Source organism: Mobula hypostoma, chromosome 7 (assembly GCF_963921235.1).
Source record: "Mobula hypostoma chromosome 7, sMobHyp1.1, whole genome shotgun sequence".
Classification (NCBI taxonomy): Eukaryota; Metazoa; Chordata; class Chondrichthyes; order Myliobatiformes; family Myliobatidae; genus Mobula; species Mobula hypostoma.
In genome coordinates this window covers 141,978,425-141,990,666 of record NC_086103.1, presented here as the reverse complement: position 1 = coordinate 141,990,666, position 12,242 = coordinate 141,978,425, and the positions used below count along the sequence as shown (strand labels likewise).

At 43.1% G+C, this 12,242-nt stretch overlaps 1 protein-coding gene across 1 annotated transcript in view; it reads left to right on the top strand.

Annotated features, from left to right (window-relative positions):
- The window catches only part of xpo4 (exportin 4), a 111,112-nt gene that overhangs the window by 79,700 nt on the left and 19,170 nt on the right, over positions 1–12,242 (top strand). The window contains exons 12-14 of the mRNA XM_063054179.1: positions 1,336–1,481; positions 3,680–3,857; positions 10,098–10,257. Coding sequence (XP_062910249.1) covers positions 1,336–1,481; positions 3,680–3,857; positions 10,098–10,257 — 484 coding nt within the window. The remainder of the gene's footprint in view (positions 1–1,335; positions 1,482–3,679; positions 3,858–10,097; positions 10,258–12,242) is intronic.

The following is a 12,242-nucleotide window of genomic DNA, read 5'->3' as shown; positions in this document are numbered from 1 at the left end:
GATATTTCAAATTTTTAATGCTTTTTAAAAATAGTTCTGTTTGGGATTTGGTGATCATAGTTTAGCAACTAAAATTTTTGTTGAGAGAAGACTTGTTTGTAACTGATATTGCATCTTTTCAGGGGAGAATATGTATATGTCTGCAGGAGAGGTGAAATCTCTGCCAAGAGAGATGGACAGTGGATTGTTTTGGATTAAAGAAACAGTCTACTGTGTTGTACTTTGATTCTGATCAAATTAAGAGCAACAACAAAATGATCTGTAGTACGAATTCCCATGATGAAAGATCAAATAATATTTTATGAAATTCCATTAGATTAGCCTGTCCAACTTTTTGTTGCGCTGGAAAGTGCATATGAATAGTAGCTCAGAATAATTGGTAGAATTGGGATATTTGATGTGAAAATATAAGACAATATACAAAATGTAGGAATGTTTTTGTAATAAATTAACTCCAGAGGGCTCCAGCTAACAAAATAACATCATGGATCGCTAAACTACATGAACCTAAGCACTATTTTGTTGGACTATCAAAATGATGCTTGCAATTTGTAACTGGCCAACCTCCCCATAAAGTTAAAATGTTCAAATGAAATATATTGTCTGATAAGTACATGCCACAATTCCAAACTCAATTTTAGAACAAATAGGAGTAGGTATTAAATGTACACTTATTTTCTTGTTTTGTGTGTACAGCATTAAGACCAAAAAACATAGAAGTAGAATTGGGTCGTTGGGCCCTTCACGGCTCGTCTACCATCCTTCTCAGCCCCATTCTCCTACCTTCTACTCATAACCTTTGATACCCAATCAGTCTCCACCTTAAATATACCTAATGACTTGGCCAAACTAATGCAAAGCTACAATGGTGGTCAGAAAATTTCTGTTGGGAAACACCAATCTAAATAAAATAACTAAGCTAAAGGAGATTCGTATATGGTTATTCTCATTTGTTCAAACTAATTGTAATTGGGGTTCATGAGTACACGTAACTTAATGATTCTAAGGTAAAATCTAGAGAAGTTGTTAACAGGGATAAAGGAATGTAATTAGTTTCTGATTCAATTTGTAATGTGTTTATTGACCATAGTCTCTAGTTCATTGCATATTTTCCCTAGAACTCTGCTCCAGTGTTTCTATCAATCTCTCTTTATTGTTAGCTACTTTTTAAGAGTGTACCAGGGTAATGCAATCTAATTGGGTTTCCTATACCTTTCCAGTCTGTGCAGGTTGTCATAGTCACTTAGATGATCACTGATTTTTAATGTGCATGGTTTCGCTGATTAAGTGCCAAAATGGTTTTGCTTTAATTACTTTTATGTATGTTTGGTTTAGCTTATTAGAAGATAGAGTTACAAGACTTCATGGTCAGTTACAAAGGCAACAGCAGCAGTTCCTGTCATCACCAGGACCAGCATCATTGGATAATAAAGTACTAGATGATTTGTATGAGGACATTCATTGGCTACTATTAGTCACAGGTACATTTGCTACAATATATATAGAATTATGTTTTTATAAATGTGTTTTCATTTTTGTAAAGAATGTATATAACAAAGAAGTTAACAAGACGATAACCTATTTTAAAGTTCTGGCATATTCACTATTCTTCACAATGATTCTTTCAGAATAAGTGTGATGATGCAAATGTGTTCTCACAATTGTCAAAAAGTTAATTTGGATGTTTGCTGGAGCAGACAGCCTCTGCATAGCTAGGAAAGAATGACTAATAGAGATTCCAAAGTTCAAAGTAATTTTATTATCACAGTACATATCTTTCACCATACGCAACCCTGAGATTCATTTCCTCGTGGGCACACACAGTAAATCCAAGAATCACAATAGCGTCAATGAAAGACGACACCCAGCAGGATGGACAAACAACCAATGTGCAAAAACAACAAACTGCAAATACAAAAACAAAGAAAATAATAATACATAAGCAATAAATACTGAGAACCTGAGATGAAGAGTCCTTGAAAGTGAGTCCATAAGTTGTGGGAACAGTTCAGTGATGGGGCAAGTGAAGTTATCTCCTCTGGTTCAAAAGTCTGCATGGTTAAGGGGTAGTAACTGTTCCTGAAGCTAGTGGTGTGAGTTTTGAGGCTCCTCAGCCACCTTCCTGATGGCAGCAGTGAGAGAAGAATATAGACTGGGTAGTGGGGGTCCTTGATGATGGATGCTGCTTTCCTGCAACAGCGCTCCATGTAGATATGCTCAATAGTGGGAAGGGCTTTACCCATGATGGACAGAACCAGATCCACTAATTTTTGTAGGATTTGCCATTCAAGGGCATTGGTGTTTCTGTACCAGGCCGTGATGCAACCAGTCAGTACACTCTCCACAGCAAACGTATAGAAGTTTGCCAAAATTTACCATAAATGCAATGATGTGAGGTTACTTTCAATGAGTATTTCAAGAGACTAACTCAAAAAATGTGTGTGGAAAACAGAAGACATAAAAATGAAAACTGAGTGTGCATTTAGTGTTTCCATGAATTTCTGAGGGGAGGAAATTTTATCATTGAGAAATTAGAAATTGGGGGGGATAAAACATCTTAACATTCCCTACTACATAATCTTAACTCTGAACATTTAGTTAAAGAAATCAATTTGGTTCAATGCACATTATATAGTTACCTCCTTTGTCTCTTAAGATCTATTCGGGACCCTTTTTTCCAACTGCATACTTATCCTTGGCAGATTATCTGAAGATAGTGTTGGGTTCAGAATTTGATTTATTATCATTAACATGACATGACATTTGTGGGGTTTTTTTGCTGCTGCAGAACAGTGCAAAAACATTAAAAACCTGTAAGTTACAAAAACAACTAGTGCAAAAATAAAGGAAATAATATCCATGTCTCTCTAAGTTCTCAGGCCATGTCTGAATGAGCAGAATTTCCTGTAATTGAATATCGGAAACATCAGTGCCATTGCCTCTGACCCCTCCAAAAGTTTAGTTCCCGAGTCACGAACTTCCTTCTCGCTGACATCTTTCTGAAACCAAATTGAATTTTACTCTCCTGTATCTCATACCTACCCCGGAAGTTGACTTAATTTCATATACTATCTATGCTTCACCAAGTCTACTATTTCAACAGCTCATGTAACCCTACTTCGTCCCTGGCATCATTGTGCTACTTTAATGCAAAACTTTTTCTGTCCTTGATAAATTTGAAGTCATCCAAATTTTTGAACTCACCAAATCCTATTCATTTCCTTTGTGGCACATAACCATCTTCTGAATATGAATCATTTCAACTCTTGAAATTCTCAGCCTTGTATTCAATTTCCCCTTGGCCTCTTCCCTTCATACTTCTGTAATCACCACATGCACCACAATCAAAATATTTTGCTGTTTCTCCAAACCTGGACTCTTGTTCACTGTACCTTTGTGCTTTTTGGTCTGAAGGATCTGCTTTCTATATCAGTATTCCTGTGCATTTGTCTCTCTCAAAGCATTCCATCCTTCAGACAATGTTCACCAAGCTTTTCATCATTTGCTGTATGTGACTCAGTGTTATATTTTGTTTGGTAATGTTTCTGTGAAATATTGGGAGACAGTGATATGTTGAATACTATGCAAATTCTAGTTCCTGTTGTACAGTGTAACCTTGATGATATAATATAAAAATTAATAGCATAGAATTTTAAACTTGTTGCTGCTTTGTTGCTAGGCTACCTCCTGGCTGATGATACTCAGGGAGAAACTCCTCTCATTCCTCCAGAGATAATGGAATACTCTATTAAGCATGCAACTGAGGTTGACATTAACACAACACTTCAGATTCTAGGTTCGCCAGGAGAGAAAGCCTCCTCAATCCCAGGCTGCAATAGAACAGATTCTGTGATTAGGTAAATACTTCATGATATGATAGGTTGGGGGGGGGAGGTGGGTTTGCATAGTAGCTTTTAATTGAGATCAATCTAAAGTTAATTATAAATGGTTAAATTCAAATGTTATTTCTTCAGTGATATTGCTGTGATTGGATCAGCCAGTTTTCTGCATTTATAAATGAAAGCCCAGTCAAATGCTTTTTAAAAGTATATTGCTTGTTTTTAAATTTAAAGCTGTTTACAGATGGTATATAGTTAATTGGATGCATCTTTAAACTTTGTGGTTTCAGGACCTTTAATGGAAATGAGTATCAGTGTAAGAGGGTGCTAGTGGTGGGAATATTTAGTGATGCTGGAGAGATGTACTGGAGGACTTATGTGGCTGGTCAGCTATTGCTACTGAGTGTCCTAGTTAGAAGTTGCTTAGTGACCACAACTCCCTGACCTCTAGAATAGTATGAACAAGAATAGGAGCAGACAGTACGGAAAAGTATTGTGGCGAGCATTTAGTCCATAATGGCAAGATGAGGAAGCTTGTTGAACTCAACAACCGTTTTATTGTGATAAACACAAAACAGACCAGGCACCATGACCCGGAGAGTGAACCCAACCAGTCTCATACAGATGGAGGAGGTGACCATCACATTTGTAGGGTGACCCACAAATACACAAGCAAATAACTGTACAACCCAAGCTAAAATGGAACAATAAATGAACTGGAACTTCCAACCTTAATCCCACCAAAGCATTTTAACACAAGAACAATGAACAGTATTGGTCATTAGAAATGCAGGGGCGGGCTGTCGACCACGTCCCCCCAGAGCATCACACTGCCCACACCGAGGGGCCAGCCGTCCCCGGCAACACCAGAATCCAGTGCAAAGTCCAGAAGTCGTGGTGGGCGTCAACACTGTTGCTTGTTTGTGTGAGGCAAGGGGCAGGGCACCGGGAATGTCACTTCCTTCCTTCAGCCTCGCTGGGTTAGTGGCGGCCAAAGGCTGATACGGTGCCAGCTGGTCCCGGTGCAGCCTTCCACCGTTCAGGCAACCGCACCCGATGTACCACATCGGAAATGCGGTCAAGCCACTTCCAGCCCCTTCCAGTGGCTTCCAAGACTGGGGGATAGTCCCTTCTTCCGGGAGGGGCAGTACACCCATACTGGGCCCCCACCATGTGCTGCTGCATTGGCACCCTAGACTGGCAGCCCAGCCCCTTCTGAGAGTGCACAAACAGCTCCACATCCTGCCTCTACCCAGGCCAGTAGAAGCATTCACGCAGCCTGCCCAACGTCTTTGCAACTCCAAGATGGCCGGCCCCCACCAGCCCTTGCACTGACTGCAGCACTGTGTCGCGGAGCCCCCGGGGGACCACCGGCTGCAAAAGATGTCTGTCACCATCAGACAACTGCCACCGCCGAAATAGCAACCTGTTGTGCACCTCCAGTGTTCCCCACTGCGAGTGTAGAGCCTTGGTCTCTGGGTCCAGGGCAGAGACCTCGGCCCACTCCAGCCATTGCCCCACAGTCAGCCATTCCCTGACCCGGCCCAACACGGGATCGCTCACCTGTTCACTGCACGGCTGCTGGTCCACGGTGGGGAGGTCGTCACTGGCTGTCACCTGAAGTGCCGTCACCGTCGCTTACCCGTGGTTTAGCTGTGTTGCGTTGGGCTGCTGCCGGGGGAGCTGCACTGCCGCGGGCCGCTGTGAAACCGGTGCTAGTTGCTGCTCCTCCCCTGGGACCGCTTCCTGGAGCTGCCCCGCTGGAAAGCCACTGCTTCAGCACCGAGGTAGAGTATTGCCCCTGACACATCCACATGGGCCACCCAGCAGGACAGCAGGTCCAGGCCAAGGATGCAGGACTCTCTGATGTCGGCGACCCACACCTCGTGCTCCACTGTGTTTCTCCCCACTGTGCTGCGCAGCCTCCTCTTCCCTCGCATCACCGCACAGTCGCCAGTGACCGTAGCCAGCTGGACCGCCGTTATTGTCCACCCAGGCAGGGATGGCTGGTCTGTGTTGGAGAGAACACCGGGACGGATGATGGTGGTGGTTCACCCCATGTCCACCAAAACGTGGCATCTGATGCCCTCCACCACACAGTCCACATATAATCCTTGCTCTTCACCCAAATGGCCCACCCAGAGGGACAACAACAGAGGGATTCTGCTGGAGGACTTGGGCGGCACTGCCCGCTCAGTATTTCCTGATGGCTGCTCTGAGCTGTGGCGTGGTGCCGGTGCGGGGCAGTCCCGGGCCAAATCACCTGCCTCACCGCACTGGCAGCAGAGATCGTTTCGTGGCTGCCAAAGGGATTGGCGTGGCACTGGTCGGACATGTCTCACGGAGTCCTCCTTGTCAGTTTCCTCCTCACCCTTGGTGACACAAGCCCGGGCTTCTGCATATGGGGCGATGCTGGAACACTTTGAGGGTCTAAAATTGCTTCTGCCCCCTCGGCCTTGGCCAGCGCCTCGTCCGGCATTGACGGTGATGTCAGGTGAACACACTGCTGAAGGTGCTTCGGCGTCAGCACCCTTACAAAGGTGTGGAGGGCAGGTTCTTCCTGGGCCGCGGAGGGAACTCGGGGTAGCCATGCCAAGCACAGTGGTGGGCCCCCAGGCTTTCTCCCATATGGTGCTGTCTGCTGCACAGTTCTTCCCTCATTGCTTCCACCACCGGCCTCTGCTCAAAACGCCACTCCAGTGCCATTACGAGTGCCCTAGAGTCACGCTGCTCTGCCAGCATTAGCAGAGCATCTCCCTCCAGTGCTAGGGCAAGGTGTACCGCTGTTTTGATGGGGGTCCACCTGTTGTGCCATGTGTCAAGTCTGACCTGTGCCAGGTATGGCTGCAGGCGGCTGGTACCATTGTATCTGGGGAGCTTCATCGTAGACCTTGAGGCGCGACTTGTTGAGGCCTTTTGATCTCCCTTGAGTTCTGGTACCATCTGCCATGGTGTCCATCCTCCCATGGCTACAGTGTCTTGGGTTCTGCAGAATGGGTGGCGACAGGCGAGTGATGCAGTTTGCTCTGTGCCCCAGGTTGGGGAGCCTGGGTGTGCTCACTCCATCGGGGCTCTCTGGAAAGGCACAGTGCTCGGTACCCAGGTCCTCCCCCCAGGTTGCGTCTTCATGAGCCCTGCCCTTGGTTGCAGGGGAGGCATATTGCTAGGTCCCTCGTCTTACTCCCCGGGTCTTAAGGCACTCTATCTGACGTTGCAGCTCTTCAATCTTGTGGTTGATCTGGCATCGCACTCTTGAACCAATAGAACATAGAATAGTACAGCACAGTACAGGCCCTTTGGCCCACAATGTTGTGCCAACCCTTAAACCTTCCCTCCATATAACCCCCCACCTTAGATTCCTCCATATACCTGTCTAGTAGTCTCTTAAACTGCACTAGTGTATCTGCCTCCACCACTGACTCAGGCAGTGCATTCCACGCACCAACCACTCTCTGAGTAAAAAACCTTCCTCTAATATCCCCCTTGAACTTCCCACCCCTTACCTTAAAGCCATAGCCTCTTGTACTGAGCAGTGGTGGCAAGCATTTGGTCTACAAAGACAGATGAGGAAGCTCATTGAACTCAACAGCCATTTTATTGTGATAGATACAAAACAGACCAGGTGCTGTGACCTGGAGAGTGAATCCAACCAGTCTCATACCGACGGGGAAGGTGACCATCACACACCCCGGTTACAGTTAGGGTGACCCACAAGTACGTAAGCAAATAATTGTATAACCCTAGCTAAAATGTAACAATAAATGAACTATAACTTCCCACCATAATCCCACAAAAGCATTTTAACACAAGAACTATAAACAATTCTGGTTATTAGAAAAGCGGGCGTGGTCTATCGACCACGCTCCCCCCAGAGCATAACAGTATTTAATTGGGGGATTAATTATGATGGTGTGAAGCAAGAACTTAGGAGTGTAAATTGGGAACAGATGTTCTCAGGAAATGTACAGTAGAAATGTGAAGGTTGTTTAGGGACAATTCATGGAGTTCTGGATTAGTTTGTTCTGCTCATTTGTAGGGTAAACGAACCCGGTTGACATGAGAGATGGAACATTTAGTCAAGAGGTTGAATGAAGCAAACTTGAGATTTCAGAAGTAAGAATCAAGACAGTGCTCCAGAGAGTCATGAAGATAGTCTGGAAGGAGCTTAAGAATGGATTTAGGAGAGCGAGAAGGGGACATGAAAAGTCCTAGGCAAATAGATCAAGGAAAGCTCCAAGGCATTCTACACATATGTGAAGAACAGAAGGATGAAGAAAGAGCTGCTGAAAAACATTCAGATAGATAGGTACCGTGGCTCTAATGGGGTATACCCAGGTAACCATGGGAAGTGACTGCTGGGACATTGATAATAATCTTTTCACCTTCCCTGGCCATGGGATTGGATAATGGCAAATGTTATTCCATTGTTCATAAAGGTAAAAGGACAATCTTGGGAATTTTAGACCAGTGAGACTTATGTCAGTCATGAGCAAACTCTTGGAGAAGGACTTTGAGGGCAGGAGTTTGGAGAAGCATAATCTGATTAGGGCTCTTCAGCATGACTTTGTGATGGGCAGGTCATGCCTGATGAGCTTAACTGAGTTTTTCGAGGAGATAATGAAAGTAAAGCAGTGTATGTGGTGTACATGGATGTTAGTAAGGCACTTGACAAGTTTGTCTGTTGTAGGCTCATTCAGCAAGTCAGAAGGCATAAGATCCAGGGAAATTTGGTAGAATGGATTAATAAGTGGCTTGCTCATAGAAGGTAGAGGGTGGTAGTAGAGCATATTCTACCTGGAGTAATGTATCGCAGGGATCTGCTGCAGGATGCCTGCTCTTTGTGATTTTTATAAGTAATTTGGAAGAGCCAATAGCGTAGAAGTTAATACAACCCTATTTCAGCTTGGGGCATTGGAGTTTGAAGTTCAATTCCGACACCATCTGTAAGGATTTTGTACTTTGGAACACTTTTGGAGCACTAGGTTTCCCCAGGTGTTCTGGTTTCCTCCCACATTCCAAAGACTTGCTGCTTGGTAGGTTAATACGTCATTGTAAATTCTCCTGTGATTAGACTAGGGTTAAATTAGGTGGTTTGTTGGGCTGGAAGAGCCTCTTCCACACTGCATCTCCAAATAAATAAAATGGAGGAAGTGGAAGGCTGGGTTAGTAAGTATGCAGATGATATGAAGTTTGGATGTGTTGTGGATAGTGCAGAAGGCTGCAGAGTTGAGCAGAAAAGTAGCAGTTGTAGTTCAGTCTGGAGAGTTATGAGGAAAGGTTAAGTTTTTCTCTTTGGAGTAATGGAGGATGAGAGGCAACTTGATCAATGTGTATAAGATTATGAGGAATGTAGATAGTGGACATGCAGCAGCTTTTTCCCAGGATGGCAGTGGCCAGTACCAGAGGACATCCATTCAAGGTGAGTGGAGACAAGTTTAAGGGAGATGTCAGGTTGGAATCTTACATAGGGTGGTGGATGCCTGAAATGCACTGCCAGGGTGCTGGTAAAGACTGATACAATAGGGACCATGTAGAAGACTTAAAAAGGCACATGGAGGTTATACGACTGTTTAGGAAGGAATGGTTAGATTGGTTGTGGAATAGGTTTGTATACCACATCATGAGCTAAAGGGCCCATATTATGCTATACTGTTCAGCAGTTTGTCTATTGATTCTACTGACTATAGTAATTTATTTGATAAATGTCCCAATCTGCCTGATACAAAGTTGTTCAGAACAAAATTATTTAAAATTTGAGCTGAAGGAGGTGGCATAGCAGTTAATGTTGTTGTTACAGCGCAGGCAACCTCGGTTCAATCCGCTGCTGTCTATAAGGAGTTTGTCTGTTCTCCTCATGACCGTGTGCATTTCTGCCAACATCCCAAAGATGTTACCGTGTGGGCCTGTTACTATGCTGTATCTCTAAATAGGTCAGTTAAGCCTGGTGAACGTAAAAACAGAAAATGGCAGAGCACCATGATTGGTTCAGATGAGGGAACATCTCCATTGTAGTTCACTATTTTTGGTAAAGGAGTGTGAAGAATTGCTCAAGAGCCAGTTGACATTTGGAAAATAACACTTAGGCATGTTATTGGGAATTTACTATCTTTAGAGTAAATAAGGGATGCATTTTTTAATAAAATTGCTGCAAAGTGTAAATAAATTAAAATGTATCTCTGAAATTTACTTTTCTTTGAAACTGTAAATTTGTATCAACTTTTGAAAGAATGCTTAAATGGAACTTAAATTCCCGCTTAGGTTATTAGCTGCTGTTCTTCGAGCTTCAGAAGTTGAGTCTCGAGCCACAAGGGCAAACTTGACAGAGCTACTCAGCCCACAAATGGGAAAAGATATTATGTGGTTCTTGAAACGATGGACAAAAACTTACCTTTTAGCAGATGAAAAACTTTATGACCAGGTCAGAAATCATGTTCTTTGCGTTTGTATGTATGGACTAACTATAACTTAATAATCAATTCTGTAGAATTGATTCTTTAGATTTGATTCAGTTGGGGAGCATGATATATATATATATATATATATATATAATACACACATATACACATACACATACACACACACACACACACACACACACACACACACACACACACACACACACACACACATTTACATGCTCCCTGATCGGAGCTTCACCATGCATCAATTCTCCATTCTAGTTGAGTATTATACCTTAATGGCCGTTATAAAAAAAAACTTCCTATTAATGTGAGTTCTTGCATATGGTGCCATAGTTTTAATCTTGCTTGGTATCATCATCACCCCCAACTGTGTTGATATCACTCAAAAGGAAAATCACATTTAGGTCAACTGCTTAATTCACAAAATTAGCTTTTTTTATGTGTATACAGTGTGTTTAAGTTTATAGTTTATTTCAATTCTACAGAAGCAAAAAGTACATTGATCAATATATAGAGTACCAAACACAAAATGCTGGAGGAACTCAGCAGGTCAGGCAACATCTATGGAAAGAAATAAAGAATCGATATTTTGGGCTGAGACCCTTCATTAGGTCTGAAAAGGAAAAGAAGCATAAGCTGGAGAAGCTGGAAGGTGATGCAGTACCTCTAAAAGTATTCAGCCTCCAACCAGGATCTCTCTGTATTTAGCAGCATTCATCTTCCCATCAATCGTAACCAGATTTCCAGTTCCTGTGCTGAAAAGCATACCCATAGCATGATGCTACCTCCACCATATTTTACTGTAGAGATGGTATTACTTAGCTGATGCACAGTATTAGGTTTAGGCCAAAAAATTCTGCTTTAGTCTCATCCGACCACAAGACCACCTTCCACATCTTTACAGTATCTTCGAGATGATGCCTTGTAAAGTCATTACGGACAAGGATATGTTTTTTAAACCAGGGCTGCTTCCTTTTTTTGTAGGAAGAAATACTTCTTTTGTGCAAGCCTGAGAGCAGGATTTCCCAATCTTTTTTAATCCCAAGGACCCCTACCATTAAGCGAGGGGTCCATAGACCCCAGGTTGGGAACCCCTGCCTTAGAGATTGTGGAGCCGTGAACTTCATCTCCAATTGCAGCCACTGACTTTTGCAACTTTGTGTCATAGTAGCCTCTCTCACAAGTGCCATTCTTCTCCAGCGACTAAGTTTAAAGGGGCGGCCTAACCTAGGGAGTGTGGCTGTTGTTTCATTTCTTCCCCCCCCCCCACCGCCACTTTTTCACAATGGACTACACTGAGCTCCAAGGCATGTTCAATGCCTTTGCGATGGTCTTGTACCCTTCCTCAGACTTGTGCTTCTGTTTTTATTTCCCTGACTCGTCTTGAATGCTCTTTTGTCTTCATGTTGGTTTGGTCTGTTGAAAATCTACCATACTGTTGGACTTTACAGAGAGAGGGGGGTATTTATTCTTACGAATTCATTGAAAACAGGCGATCCTCCAATTTTCTGTATCAACAAATTGGGTGAGTCATAAGGTAATACAGTATAATGCACCTGAGGAAAGTTAGCGTAATAATTACAAATACTTTTACAGCCACACAATTTTGGTTTTTAATTTTTATTAAATTGTTGACAGACTTTGGAATTTTCTTTTGAGTTGATAATGATGCAGAATGATTTGTAGATTAGCTCAAAAATCCTACTTCAATATATTTTAAATTTAGAAAACAAGACAGTAAAATATGAAAATAGTTGTGGGGGCTGAATACTTTTTCAAGACACTAAGTGAAGCCAGACATGAGAGAAGGTTGCTGGGTAGAGGAGGGGGGAGGGGTAATGAAGTGAGAAGCTGGGAGGTAATGGGTGGAAAAGGTAAAGGGCTGAAGAAGGACAGATCTGCTAGGAGAGGAGAGTGGACGATGGGGCAATGTTCATTTTATTGTCAAAGTATGCATGTACAATACAACTCCATTATTTGT